Source organism: Bos indicus x Bos taurus, chromosome 15 (assembly GCF_003369695.1).
Source record: "Bos indicus x Bos taurus breed Angus x Brahman F1 hybrid chromosome 15, Bos_hybrid_MaternalHap_v2.0, whole genome shotgun sequence".
NCBI classification, from domain to species: domain Eukaryota; kingdom Metazoa; phylum Chordata; class Mammalia; order Artiodactyla; family Bovidae; genus Bos; species Bos indicus x Bos taurus.
Genome location: NC_040090.1, coordinates 7,410,605 through 7,437,122, shown reverse-complemented (window position 1 = coordinate 7,437,122; position 26,518 = coordinate 7,410,605). Strand labels below are relative to the sequence as shown.

The following is a 26,518-nucleotide window of genomic DNA, read 5'->3' as shown; positions in this document are numbered from 1 at the left end:
ACTCACTCTAAGGCCTCATTCTACTGTCATCCCTACAAATCCTATGTGAAAAGTAACCAGTGTTCTTACCTTGCCCTCCCATTTCATACACCGGGTTTTATCTTCAACCAGCTCCTGCAGAAGTCGCTGAGCTCCAAATGTCCGAGTGCCCCGTTCTCTCCCCCAGAGAATGCGGACAGCATTCTTCTCTGGAACAACCTTCATGGCGCTCAGTAAGCACTCTCACACCGGGCACGGGAAGAGGAGGAGCGAGCAACAGCTCCACACGCCGAAGCAGCTAAACTGAGGCCATTCAGATCCTTGTAAGTTGTCTTCATGGAAATCTAAGGTAAGACATTTAATGTCAAAGAGCATCTATTCTGCAATCAGAGGAAGTTCCCACCTCAAATACGACTTTAGTTTAGAGACGAAAGTACTATTCTCTTCATGTGTAATGACACCTTCTCAGAAAAGCCGCTTCTTCCGTAACTTTTCGTCCAAGAATATTTCACCCTTAAATTCCTCTTCCATCCTCCATAGCGCAGCCTTGTATCTAAGAAACAGAAAGGGACTTCTCTGGTGGTCCATGGCTAAGACTCCTGACTCCCAGCGCAGGCTCAGGTCTGATCTCTGTTGGTGAACTAGATCCCATATGCCACAACTAAGACCCAGTGCAGCCAAGGGGAAAAACAGAACTTCAAAAACAGACCACTGTCAAAAGGAGTTAATTCTTTTTATCAGGCAATCAAGAGCTTTTACTACTAAACAAAAGGGCTAAAACCATGTCAAAAACAAGACAAATCACAACACAGTATTTGCACTCCCAGCTCTGTGCCGCGCTGCCTGCCTAACTGCTAGGACCCCTCTGATCACTTGGGCAGCCTCCAAGGCAAAGGATGGGTTACTGATTTCAAAAGGTATTACTTGAGGTATGGTTCTTATGTACTAGCTTCAGTTCTATCTCCTGCCTAAAAGCAAGAGCACAGAACTACTTTGAGGTACCTTTCTCATTCTCTTTTTCTCATCTCCACTCAAGTTCCAGAATAGAGGATAGAGGAGGAAGAAGAAGAAAAATTTTTATTTCCTTTTTAATCATCCACTGCAAGCCTTAACGGTATAAAACTGTCACAAAATAAACACAAATTCCACTAAAATGTCAACTAGCAGCAAAACAAACACACGTGAAAATTAAAGAAATCTGAAAATACATATATAATTGTTATTCATTGCGGCACTGTTTCTTCAACTCTGCTATGAAAAAATTCAAATAGAAAAGTTGAGAACACAGTAGAATAAACACATACTGCTCATTACTTAAGACTCAAGAACTGTTAATATATTGTCAAATTTGCCTCCTCTGTCTCCATGGATAGAGATATAGAAGGGTCCCTTTTAATTTTCCTGTGAACCACTGCAGCAGGCATGGGGACAGCCTAACCCTATAGACCTCACTGTGCATTTCCTACGAATGAGGACATTTAGCTTCATAACTACACTATTGCCACCATTATCATTTGTGCCTTTAATACACCAAAAAATACTCCCAAAAGTGTCTTTAATAGTGGTTTAAAAAAAAAAAAAAAATCCAGAACCCAATCAAGGCTCAAGAAATGAATCTGGATGATGTCTCTTTAGCCTCTTTTATTCTAGAATGGCCTCCAAGTTTTATTCTGGTTGGTTTTGTCTATGGTTTGTTTGTTTACAACACAAGCTTCCTAAAAAGACCAGACAGGTGACTTGTTGACTTGCAGCTGACTGTTACATCTCAGTTACGTCTGATTATTTCCCCGCAGTGCCATTCAGCTTGCCTCTCTACCCCTAACACCTCCTGTAAACACTGACTCGATCGAGGTTGAGAGGCTCAGGAAAGGATGCTTCACAGGTGATGCTACCTACGTCCCTCACAAGGCAGCCCATCGTGCTCTCAACTGCTCCACTTGGTGAGACCTGGTAAGCTACACGATCGTCTGGCAAAACATGATCACCTGATCGAGTCTTAACAGCCAGAGCTCTATAAAGGTATGTTTCCTCCTTTACAGTAAGCAACCTGCGGCTAATGTTTGGCACCATGTGAAATGCTGTTCCTCGTCAACCTTTTGCTTCATAGTTCAGCAGTTACTGATGATTCCTTCGTAAATTATTTCATTTGGGGGCTGGAATATGTTGATTTTCCAATTCCATCATTATTTCTACATTAGTGGCATTCTTTTGGAAAGAATTTTCCCTTAATAACTGAAGTAGAGTAAATGCTTAATTTTTTCCTTAATTACTACTTATTATCTGTAATAGTAAAAACTGGGGACAACCCAAGTGCCCGTCTAAAGAGGACGAGATGACTAACCTATAATAAGGAAGATTCTCTGGGAATTGATAACAAAAGATCTTCAAGATACATTGTTCAGAGTGGGAAAAAGCAAGCAGCAGAACAATATATATAGCAAGGCTACCTTTTGAAAAAGAGGAGAAACTAATGGGCATTTATTTGAGACTGAAGGGACAAGGTGACCAGAGACAAAGATGGAAGCTGGACTTCTCAGTGTTCCCCTTTTGTCATTTTCATTTTTTAAATTACCTATTCAAACTTTATTCTTAAAATATTTGATGATGTGAAGAAAATGTTAAATGATAAAGACAAAACATAAAATTTATATATACAGTGTGATCTCAATTTTGTTTTATTAAAAAAACTTTAAGAATAATGATGCAAAAAATTATAAAAAGCATTAACCATGGTTCTCTTTGGGTGGTAGGATTATAGATGACTTCATCATCAGAAAAGGCACTGTTGATTTTTAAATTTAAAAAGTAATAACCGCTTATTGTAAAAAGTCAAACAATAATAAACTCTTTACATTTCAGGAAAGGTTGCAATCTAAAAAGTACACAATAAGACACATCCAAATACAGTAGGGAAAATACTTATTTGCCTGTGCCGAAATGAGATTTCTCTTTGGAACATTAAAATAGAAAGTCGGAAGGAGCCTACAGAAAGATGTAACTCTGAGTTCCTAGCTGCATATGGCACAAAGTTCGTCAGGAGTGACTAAGGAACACACTCCGGCCTGTATCCTCGGAGCACAGTTCTCACCCACCAGCAGCACACAAATGTAAGGATGCACACACTGACTGTGCCAACACGGTGCCAGCCAGCCTCCCGCAAAAGCTAAGGACGAACTAACTCAAAGGAAATTGTCTCCTTGGTGACTGACAACTCAGGGTTCAAAACCAAAAGTCTGGAAGTGAAACTGCCACAAAGCTGAATAATTACTAACCAGGAAGGTGGCAGAAATACAGTTCCCATCCATTCACTTTAATCCTCAACTGAGCCTGTAATTTTTCTTACAGCCAATCATTCTTTTACCTAATTTAGAGGTCTTCAGCAGAAATGAGTTCTGAGGGCTCCTAACAGTGCTGTGTTTAGTCGCTCAGTCGTGGCCAACTCTTTGCGACCCCATGGACTGTAGCCTGCCAGGCTCCTCTGTCCATGGGGATTCTCCAGGCAAGAATACTGGAATGGGTTGCCATGCCCTCCTCCAGGGCATGTTCCCCACCCAGGGATTGAACCCAGGTCTCCCGCACTGCAGGCGGATTCTTTACCATCTGAGCAACCAGGAAAACCCAGTGTTGTCCTATGGTGCAACATTAAAAGTACTTTGAGAGAAACGTATTTAAACCATTTATAATCTTATAATATGTGGTGAAAACAGCAACAATCCAATTTCAAAAAAAAAAAAAAAAAATCTGACCTTCTGACCTCATGTAACTCAAGAGGAAGAATACAGGTCACAGACACCGGTGATTCAGAAAACTGTGATGCAATCTTAAGTTCCTACACGAACCAGAAGGACAAGGGAAGAGCTGCTACAAATACCAGTTATCAAGAAAACTCAAAAACTAAAGCTCGGGATTACCACAGAGCCCATCTACCACTTCCCAGAGACCTAAACACACCAACAGTTCAAAGAAGAGAAGTCTGAGGGACGGCGAGAAGTCGAAGGGACTAAAGCAACTTCACAGTCTCTCTTTTGTCGGAAAAAAAATATTTGCTCTGTTTCTTTAAAAGGATAAGGGGCCTTCTCCTGATACACTCCTAATAGCCGCATGAGAAGAAATTCTACTTTGTTCTCCATAAAGAACAGAAGCTAAATCAAACTGCAGCTGGGCGGGCCCGTGGCTGAGGAAGTCCCAGTCAAGTGTGGTTTTCATTCCTCTCTTTAAAAAGGAGAAAGACAAGTTTCCTGATCTGTCCCTTAAGCTAGACTGGGACAAAAGATGCCAAGAACAGTCTTTGTGACACCGTTACACCGGCCCCCAAGTCAGTTCGCAACCACCGAAAGCCGTGCCCACGTACAACCAGGACACGATTAGGGTACGTACGCAACACAAACGCCAAGATCCACCCACCCCATCTCTAACCACTTCCCCTGTAACACGACCCAGAACTCTAAAAAGATGGGGAGGAAACCCTGAAAGGTTGTTAAGGTTATACTTAACAACCACTTATAAAAATCACCTAGAGGGGACTCCTCTGGTGGTCCAGCGGTTACAATTCCATTTCCAATGCTGGGGGCATGAGTTCGATCCCTGGGTGGGGAACTAAGATCCCACATGCCACATTGCATGGCGCCCCCCCTGCCCCCGGCCAAAAAAAAAAAAGTCACTAAGATTATGCACAACCCAGTGGAAACTAAAGTTAGACTTATAGGTTCCCCTTGCAATTAAAAAAAAAAAAATATTTATGTATGGCTGTGCTGGGTCGCCAGTGCTGTGTGGGCTTTTCTAGTCTCAGCAATCGGGGACTACTCTCTAGTAGCAACACACAGCCTCCCCACTGCGGTGGTTTCTCCTGCTGCAGAGCACTGGCTCTAGGGTGCTCCGGCTTCAGTTGTGGCGGCACGTGGGCTCAGCAGTTGCAGCTCCCGGGCTCCAGAGCACAGGCTCAACAGTTGTGGTGTGCAGGCTTAGTAGCTCTGCAGCCTGTGGGCTCTTCCTGGACCAGGGATTGAACTTGTGTCTCCTGCACCGGTGGATTCTTTACCACTGGGCAATCAGGGAAGCCCCTTCCCCTTGCAATTTGATCACCTTATTATGCTAGCAATTTCACTCCCCCTTCTAGCAATATGACTTTGGACAAATTATTTAAGCTCTTTGAGACTTGGCTGCCTCCTCTGTAAACAGGAATCATGCTACTGGTCTCATCAAGTTGCTGTGAGGCTCTAAGAAAAGCATGGTGGAGCATTAAGAACTCTGCTATTACTGTCATTACTGAATCCTCTTTGGGGTTCACCATGGTTTCCCTCACCAAACGGTGTGCCCAGCTATCAATAAAATCTGAGACCTGTGATGCCATGATTCCCAACGGAAGCAGACTGCTTAAAAAACATTTCAGAGCTGTTACCAGACAACAAATTAAAGGAAAAGCATTTATTTGTGTGGCAAAACATAATTAAATGAGATATGGGCTACTTATACATAAAAAGTGAATTAAAATAGATTCAGTGACTTTGAGCTGTATCTGTAAAACCTGGCCAATAATTCACACCCCAAATCTTCCCTACCAATAGCATTCCAAGGGTATGAATCAGAAAGTTATTAGGCTTGGAAGGGACTGTGAGAATGCAGGCCAATGACCTCATTTATTTGAGTAACTGCATCTCTCCCCACTTCACTGTGCCCATGTAGGCAAAGTCTAAGAGTCAAATCAGCCATGTAACGCCAATGTATAGCAAAAAACAAAAAAAAAATCAGGATTCAACCCAAGGTTAGCTCTTTAAAAGGAAAAAAAAAAAATCCTTTACTCAGTCTAGGATCACCTGCATAAGTAAAGTTCTCCCAAGAACTGGAAAATTAACTACAAACGTCAGACCTTTAATTAGAGGCCTACAAGTATCCAAGTATTCTTTAGAAACTCCATGTGGGTGGAAATACACAGGGTTTTTCTAAAGGGTTTTCTAAAAAACTTCAAAAACTAGCAGTTTTGTTTTCATCAATAGGACTTTCTACAGGGCATTTCAGGACACTTCTTAGGATGCCATATATGATCCAAGTCCAAAATGTAAGCACCGTAGCAGCAACCATCCCTGCCTCTACACAGCTCCTGCCCGACTCTTGGAGTAGACTGAGTGTGGGAGTGGGGCAGGGAATCTGGGGCGAAGCATCACAAATCTAGAACTGTAAAACAGGTAACAAATTCTGAAGGGAGACATATCTGGAGACATAAAAATTTCAACTATTACTTGAACTGTGTGCAGACTGCTAAAGGAGATCCTAGGATATACCAAACTGCTAACTGTGGCTTAAGTCTACAAAGAGAAACTTCAATGTTTAATCTTTTTATCCATAATTTCTAAATAAGAGACAGTGTAGTAGATTTATATACGGGTCCTGACAGGCCAATTGAACCCAGCTCTGTCACTTTCTCGGTGAAGTGTTCAACACTGAGTCGTGTCAGACTCGCTGCGACCCCATGGACTGTATGTAGCTCGCCAGGCTCCTGTGTTCATGGGATTCTCCAGACGAGAACACTGGAGTGGGCAGCCATTCCCTTCTCCAGGGGAATCTTCCCGACCCAGAGGCTGAACCTGGGTCTCCTGCATTGCAGGCAGTCTTCACCGTCTGAGCCACCAGGGAAGCCCCTGAGCCACCAGGGAAGCCCATTTTCTCAGTACATGACAGTTTCTTGGAATAGTTATTTAACTTCCTTGTACTCCAGTTTCATCATCTGTAAAACGCAGCATGTATATGATAGGATTACCACTAGGATTAAAAGACCTACCAAATGAAAAGTGCTTGCTATTATATAATTCCAGTGCTTGTACCAAATAATACCTTCTTTCTATAATGAAGAATTACAGAATGGCAATAAGAAAAATATATTTAAGGCCACAAAGTCCTATAAACAATCAGCCAGGGACTTCCCTGGCGGCCCACTGGTTAAGACTCTATGTTCCCAATGCAGGGGACGCTGGTTTGATCCCTGGTTCAATCCCTGGTCAGGGAAGATCCCGCATGCTGTGTGGCGCAGCCAAAAATAAATGAATAAATAAGTATGCAATTCTAAAAAAAAAATAAAAATCAGCCAAAATAAAGAAAATTATTCTAAGCAAATTGAGACTGTCCATTGCAAAGGTCTCCAACTCATTTTGTATTAAAGATATCTTACTACTGTCCCCTTTAAAAAAATAATAAGAAAATCTCAAGAGAGTGGTTAAGACAAAAACACTTTCATCATCTTCTTCATTCCCACTGCATTTTGCATTTTACATAAAAAGTAACTCACTTATGAGCCTCAGATACACGAGGCCCTAAGAGAACAAGTCACACGGTCAGCGGTGGGTTCAGAATCCAAACCCAGGCAGTCTGGCTCGTCTACGCGCTTCATCACCACAGAACACTCCTTACCGCCTGACACAAAACCTCCCTTGAGGCCTCTCCTACTTCACATGCTAGTCTCACATACAGTAGGCCCTCCAGCAATGTTTCACTGTCTTACCATATCAACTGGAAATCAGCCTGCTTTGTATTTTTAATGTTCATTTCCCCAAAGGTCAAGAAATTGAAGAATCATGCTGAGGGGAATTCCCTAGTGCTCTAGTGGTTAGACTAGACCTCACTTTCACTCCCAAGGGCACAGGTTCAATCCCCAGCTGGGGAACTAAGATCTCACAAGCTACAGGGTATAGCCAAAAAAGAGAAAAAAAAAATGATGCTGAAGAAAAATGAAAAGAAAAAATTCTCACTCCTTCCTTTATAGCAATTTATTTACATAATTTCTGGGAGAAAAGAGGACTTTAAAACCTTCAACCAGAAATAAATTTGATAAAGTACCAAATAAAACTACACCATGAAATTCAGTTACTATGTAATTACACTACAAACCCACCAACTCCATCTAAGTAAGAAAATTACCTATCAGGAAATAGAGATCGATGCCACAGTACATCTACTTTTGTAAGGCAACCAGAACAGAACGTAAATCTCAAAAAACATAGTCAACAATGAATGCGACTGAACAAACTCTGTCATGTCTGTGCATTACCCCTTCATCCAACATGAAGTATGACATCAACACACCAGGCAAAAGGAAACGCGGAGCCTGCATGCAGAGCCCCCCGTAGGAGCCCTTTCTTATCCACAAAACAGATGCATGTGCCAGTGGCCTCCCTGCACTGCCAGAGCTAGGATTCTCCACACCTTGGTCTGCCTGCCTGTGACAGAGCCTCTCCAAGGACAGTCTCCATCAGTTTCTTCTGCCCTGCTCTCATGCTGCCCTACCCATCGAGAAATAAGAACATATCCCTGAACCTGGGCTGACCGTGTGACTTGCGTTGACCACAGAATGTGGCAGAAGTGATGATATGCCAATTCCAGGCCTGGCAACATCCACTTTCACCCTTGGAAACCAATCACCAGGCTGCAAGGAAATTCAAGACATCACTCTGGAGAGAGAGGCCATATAGAGAGGTCCTAGATGATAAGACATTACTTAGAGAGAGGCCACACTGAAGACTATCAAGGTCTGAGACCAATGAGTTGAAACTCTGTTGTCCTGTCTAACCCAGCCCAGACACCAGCTGAAAACAGACGAGTGAGCGACCCCCACAGATGTGACACAGAGCAGAAGAGCCGACCAGACGAGCCCTGCCCAAACTCCTAAACCACAGGGTTGTGAGAAGCAACAAATCATGATCGTCCTAAGCCACAAATTTGGAAGTGGTGCGATACTATGATTTATAATAAGAAATACACATTTGGTCTTTGTCCCCACTTTTGGCACAGATTTCCTAAAACCCTTGAAATTTCCTGAGTGAGAGAAATCTTCTGTCATTCATAAGGAGCTTCTTTTAAACTTATAGGTTGACTTAGGGTGGTACCCTAGAAAGCCTCAGGATGGGGCTGGTCACCAGAAAAACCAAGTGATTAGAGGGAAAAGAAAGGGGAGAGGGGTTAGATGGGCGGGGAGATTAAGCACTATAAAAACTACTGAACAAGATTTGATGACCTTCCAGACTGGTGAACACATTCACAGGCCAGGAGGGTGATACACCCCAGTTCTATGAGGACAGAACCTCCTATGTTTCAGACCCTTCCAGATCTTGCCCTATGCACCTCTTCATCTGGCTGTTCATCTGAATCCTCTATAATAAACTGCTAAGTGTAAGCCTGAGTTCTGTGAATCACTCTATCAAATTAGTCCAGCTCAAGCAGGGCATTACCTCCCACCTATAAGCCATCAATCAGAAGCAGAGGTGACAACCTGGACCTGCAATCAGCATCTGAAGTCCAGGTGGTACAGTTCTGTGGGACTGAGCCCTTAAACTTGTGGGATCAGATGCTATCTCCAGGTAGAGTGTGTCAGAACTAGTTAAATCTGTAGAACACCCAGTCAGTGGCTGCTGAGATTTGGAGAAATGCTTGCCAGTTTTGGAAAAAACACCCACTGAGGTTGTTTTTCCATAGCAACAGATAACTAAAACACTACCTACCTAATATCCAGTGCACCTAATTCCTTGTTAGGGCTCTTTCTTCCTCACTAGACTACAAACTCTGGGACATGTCTATCCCAGTCCAGTACTTAGCCCAGTGCCTAGTACAGAAGAGAATGAAATGTGTGTATATTTATATCCAGCTATGAGGGAAGCCCCAAAGCAAACTCTAAACTGTCATAAAGAGCAACACCTCGGTGAAAAAAAAATGTGGTCAGTTATAGGTGGTGCTGATGGTTCAAGGTCATCAATTCAATTTCTACAAGTCAGATATCTCCAAAACCAGAGAACTTTGTACCATTATCTAATCTCAACCAGTCATTTTATCATGCACGTGTCATGAATTAGGAGAGAGCCAGGCAACAGAGTATGCACAGCTCAGATCTATCCCCACCACTCCTAACTGGGGGGAAAGAGGGTGGGACCCAAACCTAAAAACTGTATACCCCAGGGAGAACAGGAGTCTATTGTAATTTTTATACTCATGTAACAATGCTTCTTTATACTCATATTTGAAACAGGGCACATTCATAACAAAATACAGAAGCAGTGGATTTTCTGAGAGCTGCTGCTGCTGCTGCTAAGTTGCTTCAGTTGTGTCCGATTCTGTGCAACCCCATAGACGGCAGCCCACCAGGCTCCCTGGTCCCTGGGATTCTCCAGGTAAGAACACTGGAGTGGGTTGCCATTTCCTTCACCAATGCATGAAAGTGAAAAGTGAAAGCGAAGTCGCTCAGTCGTGTCCGACTCATAGCAGGGCTGGGAATATGGGCTACTGTATATTCTGAGCTTGAGAGTGCTGGATATAAAAGTGATGTGATTTAATGGGTAAAGCTAAGACTAAGAGATAAGAAGCTTCTATGACTGATTTCTACCACTGACGTGTTACATAATCTTGGACAAATCACACTCCACGTATAAAAACTGAAAGTAGTAACACCCTCTCTTCCTATCTTAAGGAATAATATCTCTGGAATATCTCAGGAGTTACAAAAAGCTCAAGGCAAGATTACAACTTTTCAAAGTAAAAGGCAAGTTAGGAACCAACAATAACCAGAATACACAATAACAGGACTTTGCACAAAGAAGTCTGGCACACGCAGCTCTGAAAGTGCAAAGGAAACTACACTGGCTATGAAGCAGAAACAGAGAGTACCTACCTCTAATTAATCACCTCACATACTAAAAGCAACTAATTTGATGGAATCAAGACCTATACAATCAAAATTAATACAAAGCCAAAGCAGCAGCCAAAGACTAGAAATATTAATAAAATGCTAGTGGAGGACTTCTCTGGTGATCCAGTGGTTAAGAATTCACCTTGCAATGCAGGGGACGTGGGTCCAATCCCTTGTCAGAGAATTAAGATCCCACATGCCAAGGAGCAACTAAGCCCGCCTGCCTCAACTAGAGAGTCCGCCCACCGAAATGAAAGATCATGCATGACGCAACAAAGATTCCGCTTGCTGCAACCAAGACCCAACACAGCCAAATAAACTAAATAATTTTTTTTTAATGTTAACAGAACCTGCACCTGTACTGCAGACATGCACAGCATTTATGTTCAGAATTACATGTATAAAATCATCAGAATTACATGTACAATATCATATAAGAAACAAATTGCCAGTCCAGGTTCGATGCAGGATACAGGAAGCTTGGGGCTGGTGCACTGGGATGACCCAGAGAGATGGTATGCGGAGGGAGGTGGGAGGGGTGTTCAGGATGGGGAACACGTGTACACCTGTGGCTGATGCATGTTGATGTATGGCAAAACCAATACAATATTGTAAAATAAAAAAAAAATAATAATAATTAAAAAATTAAAAAAAAAAAACAAAAACAGAATTACAAACACTCTAAAATACAACTGGTCTGCTTTTAGAAAGTTAGGCTAAGAGGTTACAGTGAATCAAATACCTGTACAAAGGTTGTCAGCCCAAATTTACCAAGAGATAAGCAAGCAATGTGACCTCTTTTTCTTATATCCACAGCCTCCAACAAGCTTTTTAAATATATAAACTCAGTGTAAGGCAGACCACTAAGGGTATATCACAAAGAAGCTGACAACTTTCAAAATGCTTTGAAGATAGGAAACTAAATAAATTCGAGTGATTGTTATTTTAATAAAGGGGAGGGAAAAAACACCAGCTTTTCTGCTACAGATTTTGCTGACTAGAGCTTCCAAAAGTAACTCACAAGGATGTAACCTAATGTCTGCAGGAAAGTATGCTCAAAAACAAAATATGATCAAAACTGGAAGCAGAAGGCTGTAAGACCCAAATTTGAGACTGACAATCTTCCTTATTCTCACCTCAGAAAAACGAAAAGAAGTTTTTAACCTGCAGACTCTTCTGGGGCAAAGAGTGAGCTGAAACCATAAGAACCCCTTCAGGTTCTTGGAAGAATACAGAAGAAATCACTGAACCGAGAAGAAACTGAAGCTCAATTTTTGAGTCACAAGCCATCAACAGGACCAGGAAGGCTACCGCTAAGTGCACAAAAGTGGCAAGAGACTTCCTACTGGCAAGTAAGAGAAAGAAAGACAAAAAGAGTAGCTTTTGATGGAAGAAACTTCACAGAGACAAAAACAGCTTAACCGCAGAATCGAGAAGGGACCCCAGCTGCTTCAGGCACGCAGGCCTGACAGCTTTGGCAACAACGTACCTCTCATCCACAAACAGCGTTAGGAGGCTGAAGTGGAGCTGCTTTCAAGTCACGAAGGATCACGTCTCTCTGTTTTCTGCATAGTCTTTGGGGACAAGAGAGTCCAGCTCTGCTCCCTGGAGTACCACACGGCTCCCAGTCGTTCCTGGACACCCCTGGAGCCATAGCGACAGCACTGTAAAAAAGCTTTAAGGACACTAAATCAGGTGTCCTCACAAGCCCAGACAGATAGGATTACTCACCAGGCAAATAAGAACATTTAAACCTGGAAGAGGTTAAGAAATTCATCTAGGTTTGCAAGATGAGTCAGTAGGCAAAGCAGGATTTGAATTCAGGCTTTCCCTTCAGATAGTATCAGAGCTCGACTCCCAGTCCTTGGCTCAGCAGATACTGTGTTCAGTGTTCTCCAGTGTTAGAGTCAGCCCAGGTCAGGTTCTTGGCTGACTAGAACAGGGAAAGGAAAAATTTCCCTCAAGGCTTCAGGAAAAGGAGAAGTCAAATTATTAAACGCAGAGCTCTTATGCTAAAAGGTCCAGATGCCCTTCTACCTCGCCAATCACATTCCTCAGCCAATCAAAATAAGGCACTGGATTTTAAGAAACTAGTCGTTTTAAGCTCTGACTGGAAGTTGGATTGCATTTCCCCAAATTTCCAAACAAAAAACACTTAGGGGGGACAAGAAAGATGCAAAAGCAGTTACAGCCAGCCAGCAAGTGTTTACTGAATATCTAGGCGCTCAGCACTACTCTAGGTACTGAGGATCCTAGAGCCAATGAGAGCATTCCTGCCCTCAAGGAGCTTATAAGAGCTCTTTATTTATGCAATAAAAGAGTGACACTTTCAAGTACTGATAAATGCCAGGAAGAATATATAAAAAGTAATGTTGTTTAGAGGGGACAGATTAAAGGGAGGAAATCAAGAATTCAGAATCATTTCTATTTTTCTATTACTATGAGCCTGAGAAAATATGAATAAGGAGAAACGTTAAAATACTTTCATTCAAATTAATACTACCATATAATCCAACATCACTTCCTATTTTTAAATAACTACATGGTGCTGCTGCTGCTGCTGCTAAGTCACTTTAGCCGTGTCAGACTCTGTGCAACCCCATAGATGGCAGCCCACCAGGCTCCCCCGTCCCTGGGAATCTCCAGGCAAGAACATTGGAGTGGGTTGCCATTTCCTTCTCCAACGCATGAAAGTGAAAAGTGAAAGTGAAGTCGCTCAGTCGTGTTGGACTCTTAGCGACCCCATGGACTGCAGCCTACCAGGCTCCTCCATCCATGGGATTTTCCAGGCAAGAGTACTGGGGTGGGGTGCCATTGCCTTCTCCGAAATAACTACATATATAAGACTAAATTTGAAATAGCCTTCAAAGGAAGCATTCTTACCTCAAAAGTTACAGCAAACTTAAGGCCTTTACACACATGGCAGTAAGATCCCAATATTTATCCACCAATATTTATCATCCACTGACCGCTAAAGACGAGTGGTAGAATATAACATATTTAAAACAACACTTTCACGGAACATTCGCTGAATGCAGCATACCTGACAGTACTAGCTAAGCCTCTTTCTGCACATTATCTCGTTTACTTCTCACAGTGACGCCATGAAGATAGTACAGTGTCATTATCCCCACTGACAAACCACAAAACTGAGGCTTAGAAAGGTTAAATGATCTGCCCATGTGGGGGGGAGACTCAAATTCAATCAGATGCCAAAGTCGATGCTCTAACCACTCTGCTATACTGCTTCTACAGAACAAGCAGTAAACCTCAGATACAGAAAAAAAAAAAACCCAAAAACCTTTTTCATGTCTTCACACCTATGTGACAGAGAGTTAATTCAGGAGATAAAGAGAAAAGGAATAAATCTGAATAACTCCAAGTCAGAACACAGGGCTATAACCTAATTCCACAAGATCCACAACTTAGCCTCCCTATCTATAACAGAGCTAACCTCACCAGTGCTAACCATTACTTGTCCCCTGGTAGGCTGTGTTAATTATTATTTGTAATATACACACAGATCATCCGTTGAAAGAGACAAGGAAAACTACAGTGTTATGATTATTACTGCCTTGATGCTAGAGCAAACAATCGATGTAAGTAAATTATGTGCACCAAGAATGCAGGGTTTGAGGGACTACCCTGGTGGTCCAGTGGCTGGGGCTCCGCGCTCCCAACGCAGGGGGCCGGGGTTTGATCCGTGCTCAGGGAACTAGAGCCCACAAGCTGCGACTAAAGACTCTGCACGCCACAACTAAAGACTTCACACCCCGCAAGGACGACTGCAGAGCCCGTGTGCCGCAATTAAGACCTGGTGCAGCCAAGATTAAAAAAGAAAGAAATGTAGGGTTAGGGAATCATTTAACTAGTTGTTTTACCTCTAATTTTCTTCCTTTTAAAAAAAATTTATTAAAGCAATACATACCATATGACCCAGCAATTGCACTTGGGCATTTATCCAGAGAATGTACATTCACACAAAAAAATTATACACAAATGTTTATAGAAGCTTTATCTGTAATAGTCAAGAACTGGGGAAAAACTCAGAAGTTATTCAGTGGGCAAGTCATTAAACGAAACTAAGGCATATCCAAACCTGGGAATACTACCCAGCAATTAAAAAGAAACTATTGATACATGCAACTTGGATGACACTCCAGGGAATTACACTGCACTGATAAAAGAAAAACTGATCCAAAAGGCTACATTCTGGGAATTCCCTGGCAATCCAATGGTTAGCACTCAGTACTTTTCACTGTCTGGGCCAGGTTCAATTCCTGCCTAGAAACTAAGATCCCACAAGCCATGGAGCGGGCCCCCAACAAAAAAATTTTAATTAAAAAAAAAAAAAAAAGGTTGCATACTATATGATTCGATTTACGTGACATTCTTGAAATGACAAAGGAAGACAGATCTGTGGGATTACAGAGCTGGGGGAGGGAGATACTGGCCGCCTTCCCCCAGAGGATATGTTTTCCAGATTCTCTGCACAAAAACTCTACTGCCACTTCATCGACTGCAGCGTCACCTCACGGTGGCGTGGAGGTGGGAGTGACTATAAAAGGGTGTCAGGAAAGGCCCTGCGGGACGGAAACGTTTGCTGTCTTGGCTGTATCAGTGGCAGCACCCTGGTTGTTAACAGTGTACTATGGTTTTTAAAGATGCTACCATTGCCACTGGGGGAACTGGGTACAGGGCACACGGATCTACCTCACTATCATTTCTTAAGACTGCCTATAAACCTAAAATTATCTGTAAACAAAGGCTAATCAGAAAAAAAGGAAAAAAAAACCACGCCTCTTGCAACAAGTAAAACAACAGTCTGTGGTCAACAGATTTTGTTTTCTGTATCAAAATGGGATCATATATACTACGTTAACCTAAAGCCTACCTTCTTTACCTGTCACACAGGGACTCCCCTGGCAGGCCAGTGGCTGGGACTCTGTGTTTCCAATATAGGGGATATGGGTTCAATCCCTGATTGAGGAAATAAGATCCTATATGCCACATGGCCAACTTTTTTTAAAAATCACTGTATCATAGAGAACTGGGGGGGAAAAGTCTTTAAGTGCCAAGCAGGATGGCAGGTATAGAATATTCTCTGACTGGGGCAAATGTTTCTAATGCTCACGTGTTGTCGCTGAGTCAGGTGCCTTCAGTGAGAGCATGATATAGAAGTGGCATTCTAAAGAGATCTGCAGAAATGCAAGGTCTGCAGCAGCTCTTCCAGGATCCTACCCCCTTCTCTGCCTCCTCAAAGTAACCATCCTTATGGGCCCACAGAGGAAGAAATGCCAAATGATTTCTTTTGAGCAAAAACTTGCAAGAGGGGATAATTCTCCCACATACTGAAGCCACAGCAAACAAGCTTCCCTTCAAGCAGAAGTGCAAAATATCTTGTTAATAACAGTGCAGACTACCACTATTAAGTGCTTCATGTTTTGCGTACTCCATCTCCAGAGCCCCTTGCTACCCCTTTGCCATTTTACAGACCAAAAGCTGGCTTGATGTGAAATTACTCGCCCGTGATCAAACAGCCAGTACGTGGTGAAGATGGCATTCAAAGCTACAAGCGTTTTTCCCATTTTATCAGATGCTTTTCCATTTAGCATGTCTGGGGGGACTATATATGTACCAGGACCTATTATAGGTGACAGTGACAGAGAGATAAAAAACCAACAAATACAACACAGAAAAGGTCTCCAACATCAGAGTTTTCTGAAGGCAGCGGCAGTATACTGGCACTATAACTACCATACTGAAACATGGCAAGTGTTACACAAAGTGCTGTGGGTTTAAAAATCCAACCATCAGCCCCAAAGCAAGAGACACTCTCTCACATTAGCCTCCTTACAATTGTTCTTAGTTTCAGTTCCATTTGGATATTCTACAAGTCACATGTTTCTCTCTGTGATCCTTGGCAAAAGGTGTGCAGTGGCCTTCTATACAAAACACTGCCCCGGACATGCTCAGTATGAACGGAAGCTTGCCAGCTCAAATCAGCGGAAAGCTCCTTAATGCTGTAATGCTTTGAAATTTTGGCAATGAAAAGAAATCAATGTTTTTAGTCAAATCACGGATGTACAAAGTTAAATGTGACTTAGATATCACTTTGAATACAGAGTCTTAAAAAGGTATAAACCCACCTGCCCATTTTTATAAGACTCACAAGGGCAGCTCTCAGACAAAAAGCCCAGGTCTCTCAACTCATTGTATGGCATTCCTTTCCACTCTTTCTTCTTTATGGCCAATGAAAACAAACTTAGTGATGTTCAAGTTTTTCTCCTTTCATCAACAATAGATGCATTCATGAATCATGTGCAGTTTAAAGAGATCTTTATCACAAACAGGAATGCTAGGCACCCCTGAGATATATACACACAGAGGTAAAGGAGACCCTTTACCCCACCCACCCTTGATATGAAGCAGCTCTGCAGGCATTTGGGAGGGAGATGTTAACACACTAAAAACTGCCATCACCACATATGTCATCAGTATCTTAGCAGGAGCTAGTAGTGAGGGGGTATCTACTGATACTATGAGCCAGGCACTCAAGAGTATTTACATGCTATTCCCTATCCTTACGAATACTCTTGAAAAAGGTGTTATATCGTCATGTATATTGGTGCACACCAGGTTTAAAGAAGAATCCCCAAACCCCACAGCTGCCAGGGGCCGGGCTAGAATTTAAACTCTAGAGTCCATACTCTTCGCCCACTCCATGCTCCCTAGGGATAGAATATCTGTCCTGTCTGTACATGTGGCTGTGACATCAAGTAGCCTCAAACTTCGACATTATTTCTTGAATAGCAATTATGTAATTTAGCCATCTGTTCAATCTTCTGGTTGTCTTTACTAATTTTCTTTCATGATTCCTTGGTGGTCTTCCATGTTTTCTTCCTTTTTTTTAATTAGCAAAATCCTTTGTCCAAATGATATCTTATGCGAAAACACTAAAATATAAAACAGATCAAACCAAATATAACATATAAAACATAAAATATAAAAATATCACATATATATATATATATATATGAAATGCCAACCTGCTCCAGTATTCTTATCTCAGAAATTCCATGGACAGAGGAGCCTGGCAGGCTTCAGTCCGTGGGGTCCCAAAGAGTCAGACGTGACTGAGCACACATATACACACACACACACCCGTATGAGAACCAATGGACCTCACCACATGATTTTCGTAAGAGCCCAGAGATCCCTCAGGAGGCATCACTTTTTCTTATCCTTTACAACAGAGATGTTGCCATCCACCTTACAGGTTTCTTATGACTATTAAGTGAAGGAATAAATATAAACTTCCCAGAATGCGGTAAGTATTCAAAAGTTGGCTCCCCTCTCTTTTATCCTGCAGAGGTAATAGTTGTTGCCAATTCAAGAAAGCTCAATTTGATGGTATTTTCAGTAGCGGTGACATAAACAAGTAAATGCTCCCATAGCTCAACTAAAATAAATAAACTAGCAAACCTTTCATTAAAGAGACCAATGGTAATACTCCTTCCCAGCCAAGTTTCCAGTCAATGACCCATGGATCTCAGAGCACAACTTTCCTAGCAGACCTGAGATACCCTACAAGGCACCATAATCCAGACCAAAAGTGTCACGCGACTGAGTTAGTGTTGATCTAAGCACCTTAAATTTGACACTTCCTGAGCTGAGCATATAAATTGGCAACTTAATACTGCATTTAATGAGTAATTTTATGCTTACGTTCTGCAACAGAATCTAATGTTCATTTTGCCCATCTTCTGGCTCCTATTCTTCCAAGCACCACAAACCAAAAATGGGCCCATCTCATGGGCACCTTCACCCAGGCAACATTAGCCTGGTCCTTCCTAAACTCTCCACTAAGCCTCTATCGCCTTATCGATGAACCTATTTGCAGGGCAGGAGTAGAGACACACAGATGTAGAGAAGGGACTTGTGGACACGAGGGGGAGCAGGGGAGGGTGGGATGAATTGAAAGAGTTGCACTGAATTACATACGTTACAGTGTGTAAAAGTTCAGTTCAATTCAGTTCAGTTGCTCAGTCATGTCTGACTCTCTGCGACCCCATGAATCGCAGCAGGCCAGGCCTCCTTGTCCATCACCAACTCCATCACATTGTAAAAGTTACAATGTGTCAAACAGACAGCTAGTGGGAAGTTGCTACACAACACAGAGAGCTCAGCCCCAGAGCTTATCTGAACTAGAGATGGGGGATGCGGGGGAGGGAGGCTCTAGAGGGAGGTGATACATGGGTATACTCATGGCTGGTTCACACTGCAGAGGCACAGAAACCAACGCAACATTGTAAAGCAACTATCCTCCAATTAAAAATACATTTTAAAAAAGAATCTATTATCTTAGTCTGCTACTGAAAATGTGCTCCCTTTTCTGTATGTGTAACAGGAGACTAAGTCCATTTTCACAGGAAAAAGGTTCTCAGTTCCAATCTAAGCCCGACCAACAATTCTCAAATTACCAACTTTATGGAAACTGCAGGTGTTGGCTTTGACCCCTACAGCTTAGAGAAGAATCACAACAATAATACATCATACCGTCATGAAAAGGCTCGTTTATAATAAACCACATCCCTAAGCGTTCAACATGTGAGCCAAGAAGGTTCAGAATGCTAATCTTCTATTTCACCAGGATACCTTGAGCAATTCACCTACTCTGTAACGATGATTTCTTCATAAGGAAAATGAAAATATACTCATTAAAATGCCAGCAACACTGCCTGATTAACCATCACACTACTATTTCCTGGGGTTAACAGGGACCTCAGCAAGTCATCTTTGTCATTGCCCTCATTTCTTAACAAGCCCACACCAACATCATCCTAGAAAGATCTTTATGAAGTCTTTGGGAAAGATAGTTCACAACCCTCCTTGGTTAACATTTAAGTATCTTGTAGTCAGGAAGTTCTTTCTAATTTGTAATCTATATCCCTTCTGTTGCAATTAAAACACATCTCCTCTTGTCTTGTCCACTATGGAAAGAGAACATCTGCTTAACACCACCTGAACAACATCCCTTCAAGAGGATTATAAAATATAGGAAGCCTATTTCAAACGACTTCATGGAAATGCAACATGGCTTTAAATGGGTCACTGAGACAAAGGACATAATTAGGAGCCTTCAACTACCAGTTCCATCACTGACTTGCTCTGAAGATGATAGGAAGTTAAAATCATGCAGATGCTGTACCTCCATTATGCCATCAGTAAAATGCAAAGAATAAAACCAGTAACGGAGAACTCAGTTCCTGAAAAAGTTAAACATACAGGAAAGAGAGTCTCAATCCCAATCTAAGCCAACAACTCACAAATCACACACACTCTATAGAAACCGCAGGTGTTGGCTTTGATCCCTACATTTCAGAAAGAATCATTAACAATTACATTAGCAGAGGGCTCTGCAATTCCACTCCCAGGTACATACCCAAAACAACTGAGAACAAGTGCACACACATCCATGCTGACAGTAGCCCTATTCACAACATCCGAAGGTGGAACCAGTCCAAACGTTCGTTAACAGACGATGGACCGACAAATTACGGTGTGTGTGTATACACAGACACCAAAGGCTACATATCGGATGATTCCACTTACATGAACTATTTAGAATGTATCAATCCAGAGAGACAGAGTGAAGGCTGCTGGATTTCAGGTGGAGAAAAAATTTTAAAAAACTGCTCAATTGGAAAGAGGATTTCTTTGGAATGATGGAAATGTTTTGAAACTAGACACAGGTAGTGGTTGCACAATATTATGTGAATGCCACTCAACTGTTCACTTTAAAATGGTTAATTTTATGTTTTGTGAATTTTACCTCGATAAATTATTTTAAAAGAAAAAAAAAAAACTGCTAGGAGAACTAATGGGCACAATTACTATAAAATCCTTAGCCTTTCCCAGGAAAGTCATCATACAAAATTCTAGGTAGAAAAGTAGCCAAAATTTTAATATTACCTCAATATATCCAATTAGACTTTGAGTAAAGAGTGTGCAAAAGGCAAACAAAACAGGAACTGAAATAAAGTCTATAGTCATAATTACACAGTATCCTACATAGAAAGAAAAGTCAATAAACAGGTGAATGAATAAAGAGAAATAAAATAAATAACCAAGCATATCAGCTAATTAGATATGGAATGAGCTTTAAAAACCAGTAATACTGAAGTACAAAAGACCCACTAGGTAGGGAGTAAGACAGAAAGGCTAATGATAGCAAAGCTGAAAAGTACCTAAGCCTTAAACTCTGAGGCCACATATAAAAATGAGAATTTTTATCTCATCATTGCAAATATCCTCATTCCCTCTCCCCTTTCTGCTTTAATACAACTTTTTTGCAAGACATGAAGGTTAAAAGCAGCCAAGGACACCAAAATGAAATGGTATGGTTCCTACGTTCCTGGACATTCTAATAGTACTTCACTTTCTTAAAAGTCTTACTTTAAAAAAAAATTTTATTCATTTATTTGACTGCATCACATCTTAGATGTGGCATGAGGGATCTAGTTCCCTGTTGCTGCTGCTAAGTCGCTTCAGTCGTGTCCGATTCTGTGCGACCCGAGACGGCAGCGCCTTCTCTGCACAAAACTCCTAGAAGACAGGAAAATCTTCATGACCCCTTGGATTTGGCAACGGATTCTTAGATATGACACCAGTAGTATATAGGTAAATCAAACTTCACACTTTAAAACTTTTGTGTATCAAAGGACTATCAAGAAAGTAAAAAAGACAACCTAAGAATGGGAGAAATTTTTGTAAACTATATACCTGATACAGTATGCATAATATACAAAGAACACTTGGGTCAAACCCAGGCCCCCTGCATCGGGAGCCCGCAGTCTAACCACCAGGGAAGTCCCAAAGTCTTACTTCTTATGGGAAGACAGACATGCTAATCATCAAAGTACACCAACCATTTCCACTTCCTCCCTTTTCACTTCTTCAACGCTGTTCTTGCTATGATCATCAGTGATCTCTGTTTTGCTAAATCAAACAAAATATAGGGGGGGTCACTTCCTCTTTGAAACACACTCCTCTCTCAGTTTCTGAGATTTTCTCCGAACTTCCTTGGAGCTCAGTGCTGAGTGATCTTCTAATCCTAGTCTTGGACACCTTTCGTCTGCGTAAATGCATCCATTTTCCTCGGCTGTAAATACTACCTGTATACCACGGGCATCCAGATTTATTTCCAGCACCACTTCTGAGCATTAGCTCAGTAACAGCTTGCTTACTTCATGTCTCCATTTGTATTATTTCACAGATAACCCACACTGAGCACGACTGAAACTGAGGCCTTCCCTCAATTTTCCTAATAGTTGGAATCTCCTCCTCCTCCTATGCTTCCATCTCAGAACTAGCAATTTAATCTACCTAGATACTCACACCAGAAATTTGGGAATCATACCTGATACCTCTCTCTTCCCACATATCTAATCCATCATTAAGCCTTCCTGTTCTCATTCTAAAATATCTACTGTATCTTTCTGCCTTCCTCCGTCTCCTGTGCCTACAGCCTAATCCAAACCATCACCATCTTCTGCCTGGACCACTGTGTGTGTGCGCGTGCTAAGTTGCTTCAGTCGCTTCCAACTCTTTGCGACCCCATGGACTGTACCCCGCCAGGCTCCTCTGTCCATGAGGTTCTCCAGGCCAGAATACTGGAGTGGACTGTCAGGCCCTCCTCCAGGTTAGATCTTCCCAACGGTGTCTCCGGTGTGTCCTGCGCTGGCAGGTAGGTTCTTTACCACCAGTGCCACACGGGAAGCCCCTGGACCACTATAAATCACCCTAAGTATTAGACGTCCCCCAACTTCCTCCTCTTTCAGATTTTCCACAATTTCCAATTTTTTCCCTCAAAGATTTCCAAAAATTTCCACAACGTAGCCAGAATAATTTTTTAAAAATCATATATTAGGTCACAACACTCATTCTTAAAACCTTCAAAGGCTTCCAATTATACTGAGGGGAAAAATACAGTATCCTTGACACAGTCCTGTCTAAGTCCCTCTCTTCTCCCTATGCCCGCATTCTCCCTCCTGCTCACTGCATTCAAACCACACCAGGCGTCTTTCGGGTTCTCCAACGTGCCAAGTTCTTTCCCACCCCAAGGCTTTCACGCATGCTATTCTCTTCCATTCCCCTTTCGTCCTTCTCACGTCTGCCTAAACCTCACTTCTTCAGAGAAACCTCCCCCAAAGCTCCAATACAATTCATGCCCCCCCACTATAATACTTTTTACTTTTCCATCATAAAACTCTGCACACTATATAATTATATATTTGCATATTTTTTTGTTTGCTGTCTCTCTCTCCCTCTGGATCACACTCTGCATAAGGGCATAAACAATGTTTTTTTTTTTTCCCCTCACTGTAGTCCTGGTATAGTAGCAGTAATTTAGAGAGTTTAGAATTGTTTAAAGTAGTTTAGAATCAGAATAATTTAGGGATCTGGAGCAGGGGAGCCAGGCTGCTTGGATTCAAATCCTGGTTCTGCCACTTACTTTCGAGCTCCATGACCTTGAGCAAACTGCCTAGCCTCTCTGTGCCACCATGTCCATATCTGTAAAACGGGGAGAACCAAAGCCCCTGCGCCATCAGGCTGTCCTAAGAATGAAGAGAATCAGTGATGCAGCGCCTGCTGTGAAGCGCTGCTGTGAGCACGGGCTCTGACCAGTGCTCACTGCGGCGTCCTCACCACCCGCCAGAGGCATTCGGGAGACGTTCCCTGCATGAACGACTGGAGAAAAGACTTTACTACCATCTTTAACAGGCTTTTGTAAATGATACAGCAGGAATATTATAGAGATTTGGACATAAAGACATAAACAGTTAACACAAAGACTGAACAAACCCAAAGTTTATAATGGCATAAAGGAATAAGAGAAAAAAAAAAACAAAAAAAAACTAACTTGACTGGATGCTCAGTCTTCATAGCTAAGTAAAAACACAGTTCACTTTTCCAGAAATTTACCCAAGGAGACTTGGTAGCTTCAACTTTTCTCTAAAGTATCACCCTCTTCCACAGCTTTAATCATTTTCTTCAAGATCCTTCAAGCACCAATCACAGTCCAAAATAGATGGTAAAATTCATCTAACTTTACTAGATACTAGTATTAGTAGAAATATTAGATACTAATATTTTCTACCTGTTTTGCAAAGAAGTGTTTTTCTGATCCTAAAATAGCTCTGGACTGTTTTGCTACATATATTACAAACTCCTCCAAGTCTCGAAGTCTGTCTTGTATCTGGAGTCCTTTCAGACACTGTTCTTTGGAGGCTCCCTCCTTTCCAGCAAGGCTCATCCTCTTACTCTAAGTTACTCAGAAGGACACTGAGGGGAAGGAGGGACAACTTATATGCTTTGTCCCTTATTCCTACTTCTTATTCAAGCTTTCTCAAAAGACCCTAAACTTCAATCTCCGCATCACTATTATCTGTTCTGCTTTTGAGAAATATATGATCTTTAGCTTGCTATAATAATATTGAAAACAATTTGGCAGCTGGAGTGCACAGTGCAATGTGCTACTCTAAATGCTTTACATATGTCAACTCATTTCATTCTCACAACAACTGTATGATGTTCTACAGATGAGGAGAGGCACAGAGAGGTTAGGTAACTTGCCTAAGTCACAGAGCTAGTAAGTACTGGCATTGTGATTTGGACCCAGACTGCCTGCCTTCAGTCAGGACCACTATGCTATTATTCCAAGAGTTTGGCAAGACACATTCTTCTGCCTTGTTTCCACAGGTCAGCTAGACTGAAAACTCCGATTCTCTCCCCAAATCAAGGACGCAGATGAATCCTCTCCAACTCGGCAAAATTTCAGATGTTTCATTATATCATTGGCATATATACCCAAAGCAACGTAATTTTGGTTCATGGGACAATGTGTGTTCTATCCTGGGAAGTAGAAATTAACAAACAATGAAATCATGAAATGTGAAATTTGCCTGAGTTAATTCTGCAGACATAAATATGATTCCAGTGAGTAGCTGAAAAAAATGTTTGTAAAATGCTTTTAATTTTTTGAAGGAAAAGTACCAAACAAGACTGTAGGTGTTATTATTAATATATACACACTCAACAGCAGCCTACATTTTCCCTCTCCTAATTTCACAATTCTCCTAAGTCTCTCCCTTTTCGAGTGTGCCAAATCGCTTCAGTTCTGTCCAACTTGTATGTGACCCCATGGATTGTAGCCCACCAGGCTCCTCTGTCCATGGGATTCTCCAGGCAAGAATACTGGAGTGGGTTGCCATACCCTCCTCCAGGGGATCTTCCTGACCCAGGGATAGAACCTGAGCCTCCTGTTGCTCCTGTATTACAGGCGGATTCTTTACTGCTAAGTTATAAGGGAAACTCCAAGTCTCTCCCTTTCAGTTCAGTTCAGTCGCTCAGTCGTGTCCGACTCTTTGCAACCCCATGAATTGCAGCACACCAGGCCTCCCTGTCCATCACCAACTCAGACTCATGTCCACAGAGTCAGTGATGCCATCAGCCATCTCATCCTCTGTCGTCCACTTCTCCTCCTGCCCCCAATCCCTCCCAGCATCAGAGTCTTTTCCAATGAGTCAACTCTTTGCATGAGGTGGCCAAAGTACTGGAGTTTCAGCTTTAGCATCATTCCTTCCAAAGAAATCCCAGGGCTGTTCTCCTTCAGAATGGACTGGTTGGATCTCCTTGCAGTCCAAGGGACTCGCAAGAGTCTTCTCCAACACCACAGTTCAAAAGCATCAATTCTTCGGCGCTCAGCTTTCTTCACAGTCCAACTCTCACATCCATACATGACCACTGGAAAAACCATAGCCTTGATTAAACAGACCTTTGTTGGCAAAGTAATGTCTCTGTTTTTCAATATGGTATCTAGGTTGGTCATAACTTTTCTTCCAAGGAGTAAGCGTCTTTTAATTTCATGGCTGCAGTCACCATCTGCAGTGATTTTGGAGCCCCCCAAAATAAAGTCTGCCACTGTTTCCACTGTTTCCCTATCTATTTCCCATGAAGTGATGGGACCAGATGCCATGATCTTCGTTTTCTGAATGTTGAGTTTTAAGCCAACTTTTTCACTCTCGTCTTTCACTTTCATCAAGAGGCTTTTGAGTTCCTCTTCACTTTCTGCCATAAGGGTGGTGTCATCTGCTTATCTGAGGTTATTGATATTTCTCCCGGCAATCTTGATTCCAGCTTGTGCTTCTTCCAGCCCAGCGTTTCTCATGGTGTACTCTGCATAGAAGTTAAATAAGCAGGGTGACAATATACAGCCTTGACGCACTCCTTTTCCTATTTGGAACCAGTCTGTTGTTCTACATCCAATTCTAACTGTTGCTTCCTGACCTGCATACAGATTTCTCAAGAGGCATATCAGGTGGTCTGGTATTCCCATCTCTTTCAGAATTGTCCACAGTTTATTGTGATCCACACAGTCAAAGGCTTTGGCATAGTCAATAAAGCAGAAATAGATGTTTTTCTGGAACTCTCTTGCTTTTTCCATGATCCAGCAGATGTTGGCAATTTGGTCTCTGGTTCCTCTGCCTTTTCTAAAACCAGCTTGAACAACTGGAAGTTTGTGGTTCACGTACTGCTGAAGCCTGGCTTGGAGAATTTTGAGCATTACTTTACTAGCGTGTGAGATGAGTGCAATTGTGCGGTAGTTTGAGCATTCTTTGGCGTTGCCTTTCTTTGGGACTGGAATAAAAACTGACCTTTTCCAGTCCTGTGGCCACTGTTGAGTTTTCCAAATTTGCTGGCATATTGAATGCAGCACTTTCACAGCATCATCTTTCAGGATTTGAAATAGCTCAATTAGAATTCCATCACCTCCACTAGCTTTGTTCGTAGTGATGCTTTCTAAGGCTCCCT

At 42.0% G+C, this 26,518-nt stretch overlaps 1 protein-coding gene across 9 annotated transcripts in view; it reads right to left on the bottom strand.

The window, feature by feature from the left end:
* The window catches only part of AMBRA1 (autophagy and beclin 1 regulator 1), a 173,052-nt gene that overhangs the window by 141,249 nt on the left and 5,285 nt on the right, over positions 1 to 26,518 (bottom strand). For 8 of the 9 annotated variants that reach the window (XM_027562491.1, XM_027562494.1, XM_027562493.1 and 5 more), the window contains exon 2: positions 70 to 323. In XM_027562491.1, the coding sequence (XP_027418292.1) occupies positions 70 to 204 (135 nt within the window). In that variant the 5' untranslated portion in view covers positions 205 to 323. Of the gene's footprint in view, positions 1 to 69; positions 324 to 12,131; positions 12,287 to 26,518 lie in introns of those variants that run through there. The other variant, XM_027562492.1, reaches the window with a different exon arrangement.